General features: G+C 37.0%; 1 protein-coding gene across 1 annotated transcript in view; it reads left to right on the top strand.

The window, feature by feature from the left end:
• Nucleotides 1–23,456, top strand: part of LOC149285994 (dual 3',5'-cyclic-AMP and -GMP phosphodiesterase 11A-like) — a 106,871-nt gene that overhangs the window by 48,000 nt on the left and 35,415 nt on the right. Inside the window, exons 3-5 of the mRNA XM_089494682.1 lie at nucleotides 18,466–18,555; nucleotides 19,658–19,798; nucleotides 22,460–22,524. Coding sequence (XP_089350808.1) covers nucleotides 18,466–18,555; nucleotides 19,658–19,798; nucleotides 22,460–22,524 — 296 coding nt within the window. The remainder of the gene's footprint in view (nucleotides 1–18,465; nucleotides 18,556–19,657; nucleotides 19,799–22,459; nucleotides 22,525–23,456) is intronic.

The following is a 23,456-nucleotide window of genomic DNA, read 5'->3' as shown; positions in this document are numbered from 1 at the left end:
TTATTTGATTTAATAACAAAAATTTCAGCTGCCATGGTGAACTACGTTCTTTGTGAGGTGAGCAGATGTGCTATGAAAGGTGTATGGACTTTAAAAGGCCCGGACACTATATGGGTTACTTTTTGTTTGTGCTCACTGTTTTTTTTTATGGATTGAATATAGATTTAGTATAGATTAGTCAAATGCAATTGAACAAAATATGGAAATTCTAGGAGGATTTAGATTTTTTTTTTTAAAAAAAGGATGTCAAAGTTATAAACGTATTTGCACTTGATGGAGCATTCCACCCTACAGCTTAAGTAAAATGTATACTTGTTGAGATATAATCTGAAAGTTCTCTCACAGTGCTATAGCCTATGTGATACAATTGTATGGTTAAGATAAGTATAAATAAAGTTTATGTTGTTATCTCCTCCTTCCTCCTGAACAGGAAGAGAAGCAGTTAATATGTTTCAATAAAGACACAGAAGCAAGGAGTACCTGTGTGTTTTGCCTCCATCTTGATATATATACATTTCTTATATATCCGGTTATCCTAACCTAATAATTCAAATGGCAACAATACTCAAAGCCATTTTCATTTTACTGCATGCAAATTATCCCATAAGAAACATTTTCAAATGAGAGTCTAGGCACATTTGCTTTATCTGCTGTTACTTAAATGAAAACAGATAGCATACATAGGTATGCTGCACTCATATGGTCAATTTGCAGTAGAGAATACATAGAAACATACATTTGAAACGAACTGTTTGGTCCATTTAGTCTTCCCATTTTTTCCTGCTGTAAATAGTCAACTCTTAATCAGTCATTGGTCATGTCTTCCTTTACTGTAGTAACCTCTACTGAGATGACTCCCATCTATCTTATCTACACTCTTATTAAAAAAAACTTAATTACATTACACCTAATCCTCTGACTCCAGTTTTATGACCTCTTGTAGTCCTGCAGCAGCTGGAGGGCCGCAGGTTGGACACCCCTGCCCTAGATAATCACTTTGAACTTATATTATGTGTGTATCAAAAATGTGTTATGCTGCAATAATTTATTTCTACTGAGCATATTGTTCAAGTTTATCTTTTTGTAGTGTGTCATCTTAACTTTAAAAATCTACATCTGTTAAAAATGACTGCAGCATCACTCACTATCACTACAGAGTTCAAAACCATCTCTGGAAGCAACATCAGGAGCCTCATGAAATACAGTTGTGTGAAACAAAATTACACCATCTTTGAATTCTATAGTTTTTCCTTTTCAGGACATAACAATTATCTGTTCCAGGTGTAAAAATTAGGTAAATGCAACCTTATATGAACAATACATGACATATTACACAGTGTCAAGATTTATTTAATAAAAATAAAGCTAAAACGTGGAAGGAATTAAGTAGCAGGCAGGTGCTGCTATTCAAATGCCCTTGATTAATTAATCATCGGCAACTATGACCACCTCTATAAAAGCCAAAGTTTTAGCTGTTTGTTGGTCTGGAGCCTTCAAGCGTGTGTTAACATAATGCCAAGGAGGAAAGACATCAACAATGATGTTGCTGCCCATCAATCTGGGCAGGGTTATTAAGGCAGTATGGCTTAGGTTTTCAAAGTTGCATCTGAACAAACCAGAAGACTTCTGAAACAATGTCCTTTTTACAGATGAGACCACAGAGGAAATGTTTGGCAGCAATGCATAATGCATAGCGCCATGTTTGGCAAAAAACGAACACAGCATATTAGCACAGACACCATATACTGTCCCACAGGACCTGGGAACCTTGAAGTCATTAAGTAGACCATGAACTCCTCTGTATGCCAAAGTATTCAAGATGACTAGAATAACTGTGCCCCAGTGCATAAAGGCGTGATTTGAAGAGTTTGGTGTGGAGGAACTTGAGTGGCCTGCATAGAACCCTGACCTTAAGTCAGTTGGACAATTTTGGGATGAATTGGAACGCCGGTGGCGAGCCAGGCCTTCTCATCCAACATTAGTGTCTGACCTCAGAGATGCTCTTTTGGCTGAATGGGCACAAATTCCCACAGGCACACTCCAAAATCATGTGGAAAGCCTTAACAGAAGAGTAGAGGCTTTTATAGCTTAAAAGGGGCAGGGGCCAACTCCATATTAATGCCCACGGTTTTGGAATGAGTCCAATACATACATAAAGATGTCATGGTCAGGTTTCCAAATGCTTTGGGTCATAGTATATGTGTTAGAGTGTGTGTATGTGTAAGTGTATGCTAGAGTGAGACTTTTTTGGCCTTAAATGTCATGGTTAGGTGTTCACATACTTTTAGTCATATAGTGTATCAATATATATATATGCAACCCTAAAAATGATAAATACAAATCCATTTTTCTTTTGCAAATTGATAAGAGAAATTGGAGTAACATGATACTTTTATTGGGTGGCAAAATGTCAATATTTTCTGTTTAATGTGAGTCTTCAATCATTCACATGCCTCTGGTTTTAAAACTATCGTCTTAATATAAAGTCCTAACAGCACCCCCACTCATTAAGCTGGAAATACTTTCTTTTGTTCTGAAATGATATCCTGAGAAAATTGTATTTTTATGGTATTGTGATCAATATCAGTGTAGTGTCTTATATTTGTTTATTGTGCACAGTTACTTTAAGCATTGTGCATCCAAAGCACTGATCCCTTTAGAGTAGATAATTTACGTAGGTGTCTCCCTTGTTAATTGCTCAGATACGTTACAACAATTTTACAGAAGAGCAGTTGTCAGGACTTAATTAACCTCATGCAATTAACCTCGTCTGGACATTGAATTGTCACATGAGCCCATTTGGGCTGGAATAAGTGGTATATTTTTGTTTTAATATGTATAATATATTTCTATTTCTTTTAATAATGTTCACATGAATCACAAAATAAAGCAGTATTACTTGGGAATCTGCTACTGTGAAATTATGTCAAAATGTGTACCACACTTTTTCTAGACATCTACAGGAAAAACTGCAGTGACATTTGCTAATGTGATAATATTTTGGCTGACAGATTTTACTTATTTTACAACTTGCATACAGCTCCTAGTGATATTTTATTCTTATGGGTCTGTTAAATTTTTGTTTGCCGCATCATCCCATGCAAGGCATTGCAGACATGCTAGTAGTAGCATTGTCTTTCCCAAGGATGAGCTTTGGATCCCCAAGGTAGACCTAACAACTTTTAAATCATTTTCTTTTGATATACACAATTGCTTACAATTCTGCTGTTGCAGTGCATATTTTTGTGCTCTATACTCTCCACAACATTTGACCTTATCAATGTATTGCTCAGGAAAAGCTCTGTACGATATTTGCAAATGAGAGCTACTTCTCCAACCTACTGAGATAAAAATGTATTATTGTTTTAAATATCAGTTATTTTTTCCCAATTCTCTAACAAGACAATATTAGCTTTTAACCTAATTTTTTATAATGGATTTGTAATGTTATCTTTTTCAATTTAATGTGGAAAACATTTCCCAGCTATCTATAATTAGGTTTTACCAACAGGGACACTTTTTGACAGTTGTTTTAGGAAAGCAGATTCTCTAGAATCTTATGAATATATTTCATTTAAATTATATTAGTATACTTTACCAATATTATTTAATTTGATTTTATGGGCAGATAACAGACACCAAACACCAAACATTATAAGATTAAAACTTACTTTGTTTTAACTTTATAAGCATGTTTTAAAGGCAATATCCTATTTTATCGTTAAGCTGTAGTTTTCATCTCTCTTTTTTTTTAGTGTAGCCACACACATTTTATATATTCTTTTTCTTTAGGACAAGAAGATACCAGTATTTTGATCATGTCATTTACTATAAAAAAACCCAATAAAAAAGTACATTTTCCTGACTTTTATTTGAAAAATCTTTTACTAATTTACAAAGCTAATGAAAAACCCACTAAATAGATTTTAATATTTGTACTGGGTTTTTTCCCGTTTTTTGACAGTTATAGAGCAATAAATACAAGTAGCATATTTCTATTTCACAAAACTGGTTATTTTGCCCCATGTCCTATTTGGGACATCCTTGAAGCTGGCCAATTCAGTTTACCTCATCAGATAATATATTTTTGAAAACTAGGCACCCCAGGGCATTTAAAATGCTGGTATATTAACTCTTTACATGCACATATTTTACCACCAGCCTTTGTTAAAGTTTGTAGTATTATGTTTCTTCACACACATTCTACTGTAGGTATGAATTTACAGCTTCTGGTACGTGTCAATGCCAAACACCCAATATATGTTGAGCAACATCTCCTGAGTATAGTGATACCACCCATAGTTGTGTTGTTTGGGGGTAAAAGGCCACATTTTGGAGCGAGCAGACAGGGCCCCTGCTGCAGTTTTTGGTGTTGCTGAATGGCTCGACATTGAGGCTCTACATTAACACCATTTGGGAGAAGAAATAGATCAAATAACCCATTTCAATTCATGACATACATGACACATCAATTGTAGTTAACGGTTTGTATTTCCGTGACGTGCCTGACACATCAATCCTAAAAAATAAATACAGCACTTAAAAACACAATATTGTTGAGATGTTGCATTTTCTCCTAAAATCTGAATCTGACATTTCTTGGCACAGAATAGCTTCTTACGTTGACAGTCAGTGGCAGTACAGTACTGTAATGAAATCAGTGGGCGGGTTCCTGAGACTGATTGACAGCTTAAGCAGCCAATCGGTGGCAGGAGAATACACCCATTGAAGTTAGTGGGCAGACTTTACACATTTGCTCTGTGGTCTAAGTGCATATGATGGCAAGAGTGCCCCTTTAATTTGAAAGTGCTATTGGATCTGAATAAACACTCCACTGCATCAAAGTTTATGACCTTCATATAAGGTATTATTATATATATTTGTATATACCTTTTTTGCCACAATCACTCTATAGATACAGGCAATCTGAAAACTAAAAAAAAAAGTTAAGCTTAATGCACTGGAACCCAAGAACCATACTAATAGTGCTATTTTTTTCAATAGATACATAGTTGACTGGGTTGAAAGAAGAGTCAATAACATTAGACCTTTTCTAGATAACCTTATTTGTTAAGACAAAAAAGATTTTTCCCTGCATGCACCTGCTTTGAGAAATGTAATTGTAATAAGCATGTACTGTATGCCTGGCTTACATAGCAATGCATCCAGCTCTACTTTAAATTCACTGAGAGAGGAAAATAAAGGCAGGAGAAAACACCTTTTTGTCAGCAAACTACATTACATTACTTTGTGTTTGACATTGCGTTTACTTTGACAAATATATTGTCAGATGAGTTTGTTGTAGAAGAACTTGACTGGCCCACACAGATCCTAGATCTCAACCCCATCGAACACCTTTGGTATGAACTAGAACGGATTTTGTGAGGCAGGCCTTCTTCTCCAACATCAGTGCTCTACTGGATGAATGGGCAAAGAAAGCCTTCTCAGAAGAGTGGAAGCTGTAATAAATGTAAAGGGGGGAGCGACTTCATACTAATGGCTATGTATTTAGAATTCAATGCCATCAAAGTCCCTGGTGCAGTGGTCAAGTGTCCCAATACTTTTGTCCATATAGTGTAGGTTCCCCATCTATCTCTCCTGTAGAAATCCCACTAGCTAAGAAATCCAGGAACTTTTGTTTATATGTTAACTTAACCTTTTTCTTATTTTTTTTTTCTTATGATCATTGTATGTTTACCTGATGTTATTTTATATATTTTCAGTATCATGTTGGTGGTTACCTATTTTGGTTGATTAAAAAAAATAATTGCTCTTTCTATTATCATTGTTTTGTTTTTGTTTTGTTTTGTATAGATAAGAGATTGGATGAGTATACATTATTATTTGTACTTTTGTGTTCTGAATCTGTCTGACTTTTCTTTAAAAAAACTATTTGTAATGAAGTGTTGCTATAGCTCTAGTAGACCAAGGCATTATACCACCTAAATGTGTCTTTGTAGTAGGTTTTATGACCTTCATAAAAGGTATTATTAGATATATTTGTATTATGTCTTAACAGTTTTCATTCCATAAGCCTGCTGCTTTTTACTGCCATCTTGTGGACATTAACTATAAGAACATATATTTCACTGCCTGGTTTTATTTTTATTATTTAATTAGGCAGTGGCAACTCTTTACACCATCTTCACATACATTCAAAGAGTATGAGTAAAGTCGGTCCTGCTCACAAGTTTACAATCGACAGGAAATTATGTGAGAAAAGCTTTTTTATTTTTAATATTTAGAGAAGTTAATGTTTAGAGTGTTCTTAGAGCTTCATATTTTTCTTTTAATCTAAAGTTAAAGGAGAACTCCCTCCACCCCACCCGTTTTTTTTAAAATAAAACTTTAGTTATATAAGTAATACATAATTAACCCCTTCATGACGATGGATTATTAATTTGGGAGATAATTCTGGCAGTTGATGCCATCTGACATATTATTATATTATGTTGCTTTAGGCATGGCATGGTTAAATCCTAGTTCGTGCACAGGGAATCAGCCTGATCTCATCCCTACTAACTGTGTTTAACTTTATGGCCCCAAGTGAGCATTTTCACAATAATATTTTAAATACTGATGTCACCAGGGTAACTCTTCACTTGAAAATACAATCAGGAGATCAGGCTGCATAGCCCTGCCTCCTGATAACAGTGTGATCAGAGACAGGGAGATCAATGCAAACATATATAATAATATTTTAAGGAAATTAAAAAAAGGAAAAATAAAATAAAAAGTGTAAAAAGAAATCCCCTAAAAAATAATGAGCTACACCACACTTCCCTTTTTTTTAAAAAAAATAAAATGTGCATGTTTTGCACTGTAGATTCCCCAAAACTTGCTAAACCTTTGTGGGGCATATCCTGGACATGAAATCCAAACCAGCATTACAAAGTGTGCTTTGTGTAAGGTTAGTAGGGAAACGGATACACAAAATATGTCATATACAAAGAAAATATATTAGTCATCTCCTAGATGTGTAGGGTCACATGCAATAGAAGAAAAACTTCTACAAAATACTGACTTTTGGTACTATTTGGTATTTGCAGTAAATATATTATTGTCACTGTTTTGTGATGTGATGTGGCAGGTTGTAGCATTTATACTTTACACATGATTGTTCACATAATACAATGTACATTTTTTCTATTACACACAGTTTTGTTAGAAATTGTACTTAAATTATTTCAACAAAATGTTTTACATAAACACTCCCCAATTTTTTTTACCAAAAATGCCAGACCAAGAGCTCTCCCCAAGCTGGGGACCACGTGGAATAGGCCGCATTCCTGGCCTCTAGTGAAGCACACCTTTTTATTAATAATTTGTGTTTTTTTAATTATTATCTTAGATGACCCATCTCTCTTTCTAGGGCTGAGTCGTCCAGGGTCTGTCATAATGATCAGATCACTCCTATTGGCCAGCAGTGATCTGATCATCATCAACCCACTTTTGAACTGCTGCAGATCATTAGCTCACAGCAGTTGACCTGAAAGCACCCTTGACTTCCAGGTCATAGGGGCACAGTATCGACTGATATTTGGTTCCCACGGGCTTGTTGGGACAAATATTAACCCCTTCAATGCCGCAATCATGTCACACACAATTGCGGCATTGAAGGAATTAATGCTGCACAATCGCTCTTAATGGAGCGATCAGGCAGCAGGGAAGGGTTGGGACAGGTCTCCACTCTCATAAACCTTTATTCCTGTCCCTGAAGCTCCCTCTGACAGCTGGGGCACCATTGTCGGTAAACCAGCGATTGCAGGGAGGAGCCTCTTCCATCACTACTGTAGGAGTGATCAAAAGGCTTGTGGGGGCTCTTTATTCTTTTGCTGGCCTGCCTAAGCTTCCGCCCAAAACTCTTGTACAAAACTCCCATAGCTCTCATGGAGCGTTCAGGCAGCAGGGGAATGTTGAGGCAGGTCCCCACACAAGCAACAAACAGCCCACTTACCTGGAACGCATGGAACGCATTTATTGTGGTCATCCTGGACATGTGATAAAAAAATTGTAAAGAACCGCCTCCTGTATCCAACAATAAACACACAAGAATATGTGAGTCTGGATGGGGGATTAAGGCCATGTGTGGATTACAGATACTTTAACAAAACGTTACCCATTGCTGCTCATGGATCATCTAGATTTTAGAGGTGTTTATAAACTTGGTACCTCTCAGAGAGGAAGAAGAATGGAAGATGGCATTCCAATCCCATTACAGAGATTTTGAAGATACCATTATGCATATCCTGTCATCAACCCAGTTACAGTACGTCTTTACAGTCTCCACTAGCTGTATAGACCCTGTGCTTTACTTATCCCTCTACCTAAGCCCGGCCACCTTTATTGATTGTGAGGCTGCCTGCCCCGACCCTTGAACTGAACATTGCATTGTTAATTTAAATGAAAAAAATGCATGTCAGGCAATATTGTGTATGCCTGACTCAGACATTAAAAATTTCATATCTGACGAATTATGCCAGTTTTATTTTTTTCATAAAGACATCTGATCATTCCCAGCTGTCATTGACGACAGCAACACATATTCTGATTTATTTAAAACATACTTTCACATTTCTTTGGATTTCCACCTGCCAGGGAGGTCATCTGTTCACCTCAAATATCCTTTTAATACACATATGCTCTGGTTTCCATGGTAACTATTTTACATTATAACAAAGCAATTGTATAACACTTACGTAAATTATTATTATTATTATTATTAATGGATACCAATATATCTAAAGGAATGCAGTTTAGAACTGGTGCATTACAGCAACCAATTTAAGTAAAAAAACTTGTTTAATGCCATGACATGCCTGGCATGTCATTGGTCATTAAGTGACCGCTTTTTCGTGACGTGCATGGTTAATATTTAGTAGTTTATGTACAGCTGGGTTAGTCTGGATTCTATTTGTATATAAAAATAATTACATGCTAAAGTTATAAGGGTTACTTTCAGGGGTGTACCTAGCGTATTTGGCACCCAGGCTGGATCCTGTATGTGGCACCCACCCTCCACAAAAAATGAATGTTGGCAAGAATATTTATTTTACACATTTGTAAACTGTATGTCAACTGGAAAAATCTGAAAAAAATTGCTTATAAATAAATTTTAAAAAGTTGAAATAAATAACATTTACTGAACAGATATGGTATAGCATATACTATATACTGAGCCAGATATTGATGGTGGTACAGCGTGGTAGGCCTCTGGCCCTAAAGCAGCCTGCCTGTGCCAACTCTACCCCTGAAAAAGCCTGCCCATGCCACTTCTGCCCCTGAAACAGCCTATGCCACATCTGCCCCTTTAGCAGCCTGTATGTGCCACCTCTGCCCCTTTAGCCGCCTGCCTGTGCCACCTGTGCCCCTAAAGCAGCTTGCCTGTGCCACTTCTGCCCCCTTAACAGCCTGCCTGTGCCAACTCTGCCCCTGAAATAGCCTGCCTGTGCAGCCTCTGCCCCTTTAGCAACCTGCCTGGGCCACCTCTGCCCCTTTAGCAGCCTGCCTGTGCAACCTCTGTCCCTTTAGCAGCCTGCCTGTGCAACCTCTGCCCCTTAACACCCTGCCTTTGCCATTTCTGCCACCCCCCTAAACTGCCTGCCTGTCCCATTTCTGCCCCTAAGCGATCACTCCATCATTCATTAACTCTGTCGCACTCGCTCACCTCCCTTGTAGATTTCATTGGTCTAGGGGCCGGCCGGGCAAAACTGGGGCTGCACAGGTGTTTATGCGGCCCCAGGCCCCCAGTTTAAGATTCTGAGGAAACTATCTTTTCCTGCCCAGGGGAAGCAGGAACCTGGACAGGAAAAGAGCGTTTCCTTGCAAAGTCTGTGAGCTCCACTGCGTTAAGCTGCCGTCAGGCACATAGACATTATGCTTGGCTGTCCACCATGAAGACCACACACCCCCACCCCTTAGGTACGCTACTTGTTACCTTTTTAGCATAGAAGGGGTTATTTTCAAACCATTTCTTTCACTGTGCCAGTATTGCAAGGGTTCATTTTAAATCGGTTTTACTGTGTCTGCCTTGCAAGGGTTTAAACTTTTTTACTTTGTTCAAATTTTCCTGTGTCTTCTAATTTTTAACTAGTGAAGGGAAACTGTTGGCTTATGTGTCAAATTGGCAGCATGCTTTTCTTTCCAGAGAAATCTGCCACATTTTACTGTAAAAAAGGGAGGCTTTTAAAAATGGGGAAAATGGCCGCCGATCAGCTTAGGACCTGATCACTACACATGTGCCAATGGGCCAAAACCGATTTCTTTATTTTTTTTGGCCCATTCGTTTTTGGACAATGAATACTTTCTTCCCCATTAGTTTCAGACAAAAATTGGGGAACAAATTTCGTCAGATTTATTCTTACTCTCTCACACTCATTTTTGTTCACTCTCTCATGTTCTCTGAATACCTACCTTATCTGCTGACCACCTCCGATTTAATTTCTTGCAGCTCTGCTCCCGTGTCTCACATCTTCTTGTTCTCCTCTCTCTCTTTCTTTGTCCGCATCTCCGCAGACATAACCTTCTGATGAACTTCTGTCAAAATGGAGGAGCTTCTGGTTATGTTCTGTACCCAGACCCATCTATAGGGGAGAGGACATCACCGAAAGCGCCGCCATTTGTCAAAAGTTCCCTGGGAGTTTATGTATCCCGACATGCGTATGAAGAAAGAAGAAAAAGAGAAGAACAAGAAGATGAAAAACAAGAAGATGGGAAACAGGGATGCGGAGTAGTGAGACGCAAGTGGAAGTGGTCGCCAGAGAAGGTAGGGAGGCATTCAGCGAGTGTCCTTTTTCAGGGATTTTGTTAAATTTGCAAAAGAAAGTATACAAATTGAACTGCCAGCATGCTGATTTGTCATGTTTCATATGCCACATTTCTCTGTAGATGTGGATTATTATTATGACCAAGTATTATTAGGAATGCCCAATCATCTGGTCGCATTTTGTTATAGATGAAAAATACAAAACTTCAATATTTCAGCAGCTCGGTTGGTATATCCATCACCTCGGCCGTATACTCCTAAACACTACAATGTCTGGCTTAGGCTGGCTTGAGGAGCAGAAGCCTAGCAGGAAGTTTGGAGAGGCTAAAGCTGCTCCTTCTCTTGCTTTATTTGGTTCAGCATCTCTATAGGTAGGCTGCTCAGTTCCCACATAATCTTGCTAACCCAGAGTGGGGTCTGACTCATATTTTGCATTGTTACTGACCCCATATGGCTCAGACCACGTCACAGAGCTACAAAAAGAATAAACAAGGCCATTAAGTAGATAGCACAGGTACAATGCAAATAGTGAGGGGAGGAAATTGATTCCATATAGCCACACATTTCTACTAAAGATGCTAGTGTTTTTCTATTAGGATTACAAATACATTTCTTTCCATTATTTGTTCAAAACAAGTTATATCTGTTTGGAGGATGCAAAAGTCAGATGCATCCATAGGCTTAAAAAGCGAGCATTAGTTAATATTTTTGTGCTTTGAATCTTCTGTGGTGAAAGAACACAACCTAAGGCATTTGGACAACTTAGTAAATTAAATTTACCATACATTATCTTTTAATGTCAGTGCAACAAAAAGTCCACTGTTTGCAACCGTTTAATGTATCCATAATTTGTTTTCATGTCTAATTTAACCTGAGGCAGAAAGTGTCCTCATCTTTACATAAACACAAACAAATTAAAGGCCCTAAGCCTTAAATAATGTTCTGTTAACTCAAGCTGTCACATTTCTCTTAGAACCAGATATTGTTACAAGCCATTTCTTTATAACAGAAAACAGAAAATATACCAGCGCTTCCAATACAAACCAGCAGTGCCAACATTTATGTGCTTCCCTCAATCACACAGGTAGATCAGCTTGCAAAAAAATAAAGGCATACGTAATTAATATAATAAAAGGGGTTACACAGCAAAGGGGCGATCAATATAGAGATATTCTGCACTTTATAGTAACCTTATGCATTTTGTGATTTAAGTTTGAAAGATGTTATAATATAATAATTATTAAAAAATATCATGCATTTTACTTTTTACACTTTATAATACTAAAATTTTGTATATTAACTATTATATAGTATTTATGTACATACATATAAGGGGTTAATTCAAAATATAATATTTTAGTAGTAATAAAATACAGATGTTTTTCTTCTTGAAATATTAAATAATTAAACGATAAGGATATGATAACTATTTTTAATAGTTAATATATATTTTTATATATTGAGTCTATTTGTATCAGGTTTTGTATATGTTTTTCATTTTATTTTTATATACTATATATATAGTGTGTATATATATATATATTATATATTATATATATAATATATATATATATACTATATATATATATATATATATATATATATATATATATATATATATATATATATTTGACCCCCACATGTATCAGTGAGCCTTGGCCGCCCATGACCCTGTCGCCGGTTCACCTCTTTTCCTTCCTTGGACCACTTTTGATAGGTACTAACCCACTGTAGATTGGGAACGGGGGTGAGAGCAGTGGTGGAGTTAGCATATACAATATGGAGCTACATAGTACAAAACCTGCAGTCATGAAATATTTGTCAACTGATGAACCAAAAAAGGGGTAGTAACCTTAAATGTCCTTTAGCAAATGTGAGGCACTTGGCAAACAAAATGGGTGAGCTGGAAATATTGGTAAGTGATGAACAGTACGATTTGATCAGTATCACGAAACCGTGGTGTGATGATACGCATGACTGGTCAGTTAATTTACAAGGTTACTCGCTTTTTAGAAAGGACGGTGTAAATAGAAAAGGGGGAGGGATTTGTTTATATGCAAACCCTAAAGTAAAGCCCAGTATAATGGAAGCTGTGCATAATGACAGTAGTAATGTGGAGACACTCTGGGTGGATATTAGCCTAGATAGTAAAAAGTCACACACTACTTGTAGGTTTATGCTACAAGCCACCCAGCATTAGTAATGAAGGGGACGACCAGCTATTATTTCAAATTGAAAAGGCTGCAAATAGGAATGAAGTTTTAATCATGGGAGATTTAATTACCCCGATATAGATTGGAATAGTGGAACTAGTTCCAATAAGGGCAGCAAGTTTCTGAAACTGCTTAATGACCAATTTATGTCAGAATTAGTAGAGACCCCCAACCAGAATGGATGCCTGTCTAGATCTGGTAATAACTAACAATGAGGAACTTATCTCAACAATCAAAGTAAGAGAACACTTGGGGGAATAGTGACCATAACATGGTTTCATTTGAGATTAATTCCAAAAAGCAAATACGTAACTACTCTACCAAAACACTTAATTTACGAAGGGGAAACTTTGACGGGCTAAGGTCAACTATGGAATGTATAGACTGGATTGGATTGTTCTCTGGACTAAACACAGAGGACAAATGGAATAACTTTAAGGACACATTGCAAAATTACACATCTCAATATATACCTATGGGAAACAAATACAAAAGAAGCAAATCAAAACCAATGTGGCTTACCAGGAAAGTAAAACAGGAAATAAGAAATAAACGAATGCCATTTACGCATTATAAAAGCAAGGGATCAGTAGTATCATTTATGGCATACAAACTTGCCTGCAAAAAAGGCAATTAAAATGGGTCAATTGGAAAATGAGAAACTAATTGCCAAGGAGAGTAAAACTAATCCCAAGAAATTTTTTAAGTATGTAAATGGGAAAAACTTAAAGGTAGAAAATGTTGGTCCTTTATGATCTGAAACCGGAAACTTGGTTAGTGATAGACTTGTGCATTCGTATTCGGGCGAACATAAAAACACCCTATAGTGTGTTTTCAGTGTTTGTGAGTTTTCCTTGTTCAGCCCGAATACTGAAGAAATGAACATGGCAGCGGCGAAACATACACAATATGACAGTAGACTTGTGCATTTGGATTCATTTGAATTACAAGTTTACAGAATTTAAAAAACAGCCTTGGTTCTTTCTTTAAGGGTTGTGCCATTTGGGTTGTATGTTGCTCCAGCAACATTTCTGGATTGTGTTTTTGTAACCTCATAATTCATATACTGATGCTTATTTAGATTATGTGATTTAGTTACAAGGGAAAAGGAAAGGTTGCTGAAGAAATACTGCACCAAGATGCTTCTAACCCTAGGCTCACCCTTGCATAAGGTTTTTCTGTGCCCAGGGGCATTAAGCAATTGACCTATTCACCCTCTTTTAAAACAACCTTAAGATATTTGCCATATTTGACTTGCAAGCAAAGTACTCGTTTGTTCTTGTCACTGATTTCTTTGTGGAGGACAAATAACAAGTTTCATGTATTTGACCTAAATATACCATGCAGATCCAACAGACTGTAATTAACTAGCTTTGTCAGTTAGTTCTTGTTATGTAACAGCTTTTCACAGAGAAATGTACTGATGCATCTTGCTCTCTAGTGGTTGCTGTCTGTTTAATTTGCCGGTACTCAATTTAAAAATTCTTGAGAATAAGTCATTGCTTATATCTTATATTCTGCCCCAGTTTTCCATGGCTGTGGTTCAATACACTGCCTCTGAAGGTTAAGGGTGAGTAGTACTATTTTAATGCAATAGCTATTAGTACTAGAGATGGATAGAAAGAGAGCTTTGTAGTGTTTAAGTAAAAGTAACAATTTATTTGAAAAAAGTGTACATTATACAAAAATATAGTCCAAATCCAATAAAAATTATTTTCAATACAGAATTTCTTGAACTTATGAAATTAACTTATTATAGTTGACCTGATGCGTTTTGCCCAAAGGCTTCCTCAAAGGTATACAAGTCATCGAGACTGTGTGAAACAATATGGGGTTGAATCCAGGTATGAGGTATCAAAAAAGAGGAGCAGCAGGGTTAAAGTTTTGTTCCAAGTGTTCAAGGCAGACATTAAGGAACAATCCAAGAAATTACATAGGAGACAGAATGCTGTGTGGCAGGTCCAAAAGCACTAGGACAACTGACCACTTGGTCCATGGCATACTAAGGTTTTTTACTTTTTCGAAATAAAATTCATAAGAATAATTTGGTGTAAGGGGCCCTTGCAGAGTATGTGAGAGGAGTGAGACACTGGTCTCTCTTAAATGTATCTTGCTTAAATGTATCATAAGTATCCTGTTCCTTAGTTCATATATATATATATATATATAAATATATATTTTATCACTGGTACTTTTGAATGTGGCCCCCTTTATCTTTTCACGAAGGGCGCCTAAAAACATTGACTTGCCCTTGACTGAAAACAGGTGTATATTGCAGTCCACTCTGCTCAAATGCATATTATCACAGATACCGCAGGAGCCACTACCTGCTTGCTCTACTGTAAAGTTAATGGGTAATGTGAGCATGAAACAATTAATGGGAAACCAGCCCACAGATTCACTCATAGCTCTCCCCACAGGGCCCAAAGCAACTGCACCTTAACCTTGACTGGTTCATGCCATGACCCTTAAATTATACTCCCTGCCACCACCAAGTCCTATTTAAGGTTTTAAAGATATCTATGGAGACTTTGGTAACCCCCTGAACTGATTAAGTTATATAAAAACCTAATTTGGTCAAAAAGGTATAACTTCCAAATTTGAAAAAGGGTTTCGGAAGCTGGGAAACCTCAGGGTTCAAATTTCAGCACAAAGACAGAACTGATTAATTTATAGTTAATATGAATACAATGGTCACAGTGCTTCTAAATAATAACAACAAAACAGTATCAAAAACTTACATTAAACAAAAATACAATACTTCTCTGGAATGTCCAGATATTAAAGTCCTTTGTCAAAATGATATTACAGGATATTCCAAGTGTGTCTCATATTGCCGTTGCTATAAGAATCTTCTTCCTTTGTCTCTAGGAGACCACCCATTTGGTGTCATGTGGGAGGGGAGTGTGTAGCCATGAACTTTATAATAATCTTAAAGCATTCTGCCAGATTTTGCCTGATATTTTAAAATGCCAGATTTTGTTGCTATGGCACCTTGTACATTAATCACTCTGGAGTTTTTTTTAGATACTAAGCCACTGTTAATTTTTTGCATGTTTCTATGGTTTCAAATGAAAGCCCTATTTTTTCTCAAAAAAGGATGTATCATTTGTGTGGGTACATCAAACACGGAATTAATTCACATATGGTAAAAATGGTACAGTAGTTAGGGTTCCAAAAAACTCCAGTAGTGAAGGGATTAAACAGCTTTAGGAGCCCTCACTTACAAGGTCTATCAATTAACTTCAAGAAAAAGCTAGTGTTAGCACTCTTTCTTGTACGTTGTTGTGTGTTCCTGCGTGACTGCAAATCAATATTTGATTATTTAGTAGTTCTAGTGTCAGCTGGCACAAGTTTATTGATTTTTTGTGGATTGTGGAGTGGATCCTGAGCCTTTGCAGCACCTGGTCCATATAGACATGGTTGGATGTGTTTGGTGTGGAAGAACTTGACTAGCCTGCACAGAGCCCTGACCTCAACCCCATCAAACACTTTTGGGATGAACAGGAACGGAGATTACGAGCCAGGCCTTCTTGTCCAACATCAGTACCTGACCTCCCCAATGCTCTACTGCATGAATGGGCAGAAATTCGAACAGAAACCCTCCAGAATCTTGTGAAAAGTCTTCCCGGGAGAGTGGAAGCTGTTATAGCTGCAAAAGGGACCAACTACATATTAATGCCTGTGTATTTAGAATGCAATATCATCAACGTCCCTGTTGGTGTAATGGTCTGTTGTTCCAATACTTGCCTACTATAGTTATACTACCTGTGCTTTTCATTTATCAAAGTTCATGGGTTCACTGGTATGATGACAATATTATTTTTAGAAAATTCTGTAATGTCCATTATCCACTTTTTACTTGAACATTGGCATCATCTTTTGCCCCCTTTGTATCCCCTTTTCCATGTTCTTTGCCTCTGGGAGTTGTTCCTTTTGCTTGTAAAGAACATTTGTTTCTCAACAGTATTCAGAAAGCATATTCATATGTATATGACATAAATAACACAAAGAAGTAGAGTTGTAATATAAAAGGTTGTCAGAGACACTGAGAAAATGTAAGTAGGCTTAAGAGTCCTACTCTAAATATTGGTTATTGGATACATTCCCTTGTGTTTTTGTTTTCGAACATTTATAAAATCACATAAATATATTTAACACATACACTCTTTGTTCTCATATTAATAACTAATGCCTTCTAGTGATATGATTGTGTTTATACACTATAAATATTTGATTACATTCAACCTTTGTCAAGTAGATACAATTTTGTTACATCATAAGTTTTTATCTTATTTTATATTAATGTCTATAGAATAATCACAATGGTGTTAGAGTAAGTGATAGTTGGATAGAGTTTGCATGTTAGTATGTGCTTGTGTTTTAGTTACAGGGTGGGGGCACCAAAGAAATACTGCACCTATTCGCCACTATCTAGGCTCACTCCCATGCATAGACATTATGTCACGCCAATGAGGCTGCTGCTAGCTAGCGTGAGATCCCTGGGCGGCATACACTTACCTGATGACTGCCTGATGCACGGGTACTGCATTGGGTAGTGAAGGGTAGTGAAGGCTGGAGGAGGGTCAGTGACACACAGCAAAGGGCGCACCTGTGACATATAGGAAGGGGCAGGGTAGGCTCTGCGTCCTGGTTAAAAATCCGAACCTGCAACGCAGAATGCCCTAGTGTGTTCCTGAGCTGCCTGTCTTGTGTATTGATTTGGGGACATTATACCTTGACTCCTGGCTTATCTTTGATCATTCTCTGCCCAATGATTATGTATCTCAGTATCCTGCTCCGTGTACTTGGCTTGTCTTGTCCTCAGCACCTTGATGCTGAAGTGTATTTCACTTCAATGATTCCATATAGTTCTAACATAACCTAATACTAAGCCTGATATACTCAGTCCCTATCTATACCTGCCTATACCTGAGCCTTTATACTGTTCTCCTAGCTTGTTTTTAGCTGAACACCTTGTTGTGTATGTCACGATTCCATATAGCTCTAACATAACACTATATATACATATATATATATATATATATACATATATATATATATATATATATATATATATATATATATATATCTGTACTTTGTAGCAAGGGCATAACTAGGAATAACCTGCACCTTTGCTATCTGGGTACTATGGGATAACATGCCACAAGTGTCAGAGAGGTAATGTCTACTTGACAGGCACAGGGCTATACTTTCTTTTCTGCATTTTTATGGGATACAGACTATTCCAAATGTAATGCTTGGCTTGAGACACTAAGCCAATAAAGACAAAAGGAACAAACATGTATTGTGTTGTTGGAAAAATATGTGGTATGGCCATGTTTGCTACAGTTGTACTACTCTTGATGTATTGAAACAAACCAGCTGTATATTATGGATTTTGCAATGTTTTTTTCTTATGCTTTCACATTTTTAAACCAGAACATAAAGATTATAGTGTTTTACATTTTGTTTTTGTTTTTCTAGGTTTTGCAGATGTACCTCCCTTTTTGTGGCATTGCAATATCTAATGCTCAGCTATTTGCTGCATCCCGAAAAGAGTATGACAGAAGCAGGGTATGTTAATGTTTACTATAATACACACACCATAAGCAGGTTGCAATAATGCTCCATCTAATTGTTTTTTTCATGCCATTTTTTTGAAAACTTTCATTTGAATAATTAGTGTCTTCCAAACTCTGTCAAAAGCTGCCAATTTCAACCCACCCTTTGCTAAATGTGCTCAACTGCAAGTACAATCAGCAAGCATCCCTAAACCAAATGTGTAGGTTACAGGTTACATATTATAACAGACACCTAACTGGAAGGGAGAGGCAGCTCATCTTCCAAACACTAGGGCTGAAGTATGTGTGTATATATATATATATATATATATATATATATACACACACGCTATATGGCCACAAGTGGTGGGACACCTCACAATTATGACATTGCGTTCTAAATACATTAACAATTAATGTTACAAATTTTGGGGGACGAGATGCCCGCTGGGACAGTCCCAGCCACAGGTATGTGTTTTACCCCTGGAAAACAGCATCTTTCCCACATGGATTGGGATACCTATGTTCATTCGATTTAATTTACATATCCTGTTGTGGAATATAAAAGGTCTTAACACTCTGATAAAGAGGCAAAAGATCTCCTTACCTTTTTTAGATAAGATGTTGTACTATTACAAGATACCCACCGGGCAAAGTACACAGGCACATTGAAAGTACCCTTGATAAAGAGTTGAATATCAGCCCCCAATCCTTCAGTATATACTGTAGATTATTCCACTGCCTTTCAATAATATTGGCCAGTCCATTATTTTAAAACTTACAGAAAAGCAATTACCATAGTACATAACCATTAATATATTTCAAAGTTCCACCCCCCAAAAAAACATATGACCATTTATGCTGCTGAACAGTGTTTCACTTCCCCTTTTTCTTATGGACAGACAAAGTTAGCACATTGATTTCTTTTCTTGATGCTTAAACAAATATTTGAAATATTTACAAACATTTTTTAGCATGGACTGTGCATTCTTATCTATCCCACAATGTCCTCATTATCTGAGAATACAGAGACAGTATATTGCACATTTAATGTGTGTATTTTTCAACAGAAATTGTATTATATACAATGTGTGATATTATATTACATGATTCAGGCTTTGCTGGAGGTGGTGAATGATCTGTTTGAGGAACAGACAGACCTGGAGAAAATTGTCAAGAAAATTATGCATCGAGCCCAGACACTACTGAAGTGTGAACGTTGCTCAGTGCTCCTCTTGGAGGATATTGAATCCCCAGTAAGTTGTCACGTCACAAATTTGACTTCATCTATAATTAAATCCTGTAAAACTGTAAAGCTGGTTTATTGCATTGTTCGGAGTTTTGTATAGTAACTTTGGATATATATATAGCATATATAAAAGGTATATCTCTCAATGCTACTCCACTATAACTCGCACGGACACATGGACAGCATAAAGAAAGGTAACTGGTTACTTGGGCATGATTTTATATGAGAACCTGTTGACATGTAATTTTTTCCCATTGTTCAATGGTTAATGTTTGTCTCTAATCAAAAGATACAGGTGCGTGAAAAACAATGTACATCGTCATTGAATTCTATTGTTTTATATATCAGGACATAATAATTATCTGTTCCTTGGCAGGTCTAAAAATTAGGTAAATACAACCTCAGATGTACAACAACACATGACATATTGCACCGTGCCATAATGTATTCATCAAAAATAAAGCCAAAATGGAGAAGCCATTTCTGAACAATAAGTACACCCTTACTAAGGAATTAGTTAGCAGACAGGTGCTGCTGATCAAATGTCCTTGATTCATTGATCATCAGCAAGTCTGTCCACCTCTATAAAAGTAAAAGTTGAAGCAGCTTGCTGGTCTGGAGCATTCAGGTGCCAAGGAGGAAATACATCAGCAATGATCTTAGAGAAGCAATTGTTGCTGCTCATCAATTTAGGAGGGGTTATAAGGCCCATAAGTTTATGTCCATCATTCTACAGTCAGAAAAAAAATATTCAAAAGTGGAAAACATTCAATACAGCTGCCAAGGAGTACATGTCAGACCATGCAATGCTCAGAGAAATCGCAAAAAAAACAAAGACTCTACAGGCCTCAGTTAGCATGTTAAATGTTAAAGGAGAAATTGTCTTCTCTCTAAAAAGAACATGGCAGCACCGCTTAGGTTTGCAAAGTTGCATCTGAACAAACCACACGACTTCTGGAGCAATGTCCTTGGGACAGACAAGAACAAAATGGAAATGTTTGACCATAATGCACAGGGTCACGTTTGGCAAAAACCACATACAGCATATCAGCACAAATACCTCATACCAGCTATCAAACACGGTGGTGGAGGGGTGATAAATTGGGCTTTTTTGCACTCACAGGACCTGGGAACTTTCCAGTCATTGAGTAGGCCATAAACTCCTCTGTATACCAATGTATTCTAGAGTCAATTATTCTGCCCAACAGCTAATGCTTGGCCAAAATTGGGTCATGCAACAGGACAATTATCCCAAGCACAACAGCAAATCTGCAACAGAAAATTAAAAAGAATCAAGGTGTTGCAATGGCCCAGTCAAAGTCCAGACCTCAGCCCGATTGAAATGCTATGGCAGGACCTTAAGACAGCCTTGCATAAACAAATGCCTGCAATCCTCAATAAACTAAAGCAACGTTGTAAAGAAGAATGGGTCAAAATTCCTCCACAACGTTGTGAGACTGATAAAGTCATAACGAAAATGATTACCATGTTTTTCATTTTTTTTCCTAAATTAATATTCAAATTTTGAGGAGTCATCTTATAATCAAGCAAATACTGTACTAAAAGTTATAGCTGCTAAATACAAGCTATTAAATCATAAGGTGTACTTCGTTTTTTACACATGGCTTCTCGATTTTGACTTTATTTTTGTTGAATAAATCATGACATGGTGTAATATGTGTTGTTGTTCATCTGAGGTTGTACTTACCCAATGTATGCAGAAGAGGACTCCGTGAAGCAGAGTAGGTCAGGCACCTGGAGACAAGCACTAGCAAGCCACATCAGAACCAGAAAGACACTGTTAACAAACCAAATCAGGAGGCAAGCGCGATGTCAGAACGAGCTGGGTCACAAATGATTACATTTGATCAAACGCAAGCAGGAGCAAAACAGAGTATTACTCCAACCAAGGGTAGTAGTAGAAAGAAATATAGGCCATAAAGGCCGAAAACAAGGTAATTGGGGTCAGAAGGGGTCACTGGAGGTCATAAATGTGTGCCACGCACACGAGTAGATGCACGATTACATGACCGCGCACTCCCTCTCCGAGAGGCTGTAGGGTAGCAGATTTACTGTGGTTGCCCGCTACCTCAGAGGAGTCTTCGACATTGCCAGGGTGTTTACTTGGTGTTCTGCTATCATTTTAAAATGTTATTGTTGCTTGTAATAGCTATCATGTTTAACACTGATCAAATAAAAATAAACAAACACTTTTTATTGAAGTGTAACAAATAGGTTAGATGCATTTATTCTTCATGTTTATTTTTAGCCGTTATGTACTTTACTAAAAGGGTGTTAGGTAAGAATACCTCCCTACATACAAGAATACCTCCCATTTTAAGGTACTGCCCCAGTGACTTGGTTAGCTGTCCCAATGTCCCTGTTTTGAGTATGGGTTAGTTGGCGAAATCCTCCGATTTCGACGTTTCCAAACAGGTTAAAAACTAATGAAGGGCTGTGTTATTGTAGCACAGAACACCACTAAAGCTCTTCCTTGTAAAGCCAGTGCTGTTTTTCAGCAGCGGGTGGCCTTTTTTCACCTCTTACTGAAGTTGCTACTTATAAAATAGTTTTGTGTTCTGTTCTCCGTTATGGTTTTTCACTATAAAAGTGTGTGTTTCAAAGCATTTGCTTGGTAAAAGAAAAATGTATTACTTTTTGTTAACAGGTGGTGAAGTTTACCAAATCATTTGAGTTACTCTCACCAAAATGTAGTGCTGATGCTGAAAGCAGGTAAGCTTATTTAATTGTTTCATATTAACTAATTAACACTTTCACCCTTTCACCTCTTGAACCAAACCTGAGTCTGTCCAATGATCTGTAGTCCCTAAAATTAAAAATATAAAGGCAAATGCTCTAATTTGGAATGTTAATTTTGTGAATTTATTTTATGTACAGTATGAAAAGCGATTCTGGTGCAAAGTTTGAAAAGCCCTTCCTGCCACACAGGTGCCTCATTAATGGTGTCCAAAGAAGGCTTTAAATGGCTTGAGAGTCTCATTTGGATTAAAGTGCAGTCCCACTGATTCCGTTAGTAAGCAATATGGCCATAAAAAATTAGATAAGACTCACCAAAATTGTGGTACTTTGATATAGTTGTGCTCTAAGCAACATATGGCTATAGAGTGTGATGGAATTCTGGATATTTATCCCATAGAAAGGTGTTTTTTGAATGGTATTCACTAGGCATGCACTGAATTCTTGCTTTGTTTTCAAAAGTGGTATTTTCCCTGTTGCAAAAAAAAGGTTTTTTTTACATTTTGCATCAGAATCACGTTTCTCAGTAACCATAAATATATTTCAAACCCCCAAAAATATGTCAAAGATGCATTCATGTCAGTTGCTGTCAGTTGCATTATTTTTGATTAATATGTCACCATTTTTTGTTCACTGTAATTTATTTTCTTAAGCACAGTAAAAAAGTTGCTATGCTTTCTTATTGAGCAGCCTGTTTTTGTTTCACATTAGTTAAATAATAATTTTCTACTACATAACAAGTCTGTGAGATGTGGTTGAATTTATGCCAGTGGGGTTATTGACAAACCAAAATTTAGGGTCCATGTTGGCCATCTTCCCCTACAGGGAGGGCTAAGCTGACCCTGTATCATACAAATTTAAATTTGAGATTTATTTAAAAAATGTTCCCTGTATTAACAAACCTTAAT

Source organism: Sceloporus occidentalis, unplaced genomic scaffold (genome assembly GCF_023333645.1).
Source record: "Sceloporus occidentalis isolate IW3139 unplaced genomic scaffold, rSceOcc1.0.p SCAF_74, whole genome shotgun sequence".
Lineage (NCBI taxonomy): Eukaryota > Metazoa > Chordata > Lepidosauria > Squamata > Phrynosomatidae > Sceloporus > Sceloporus occidentalis.
This window is presented reverse-complemented; position numbering and strand designations above follow the sequence as displayed.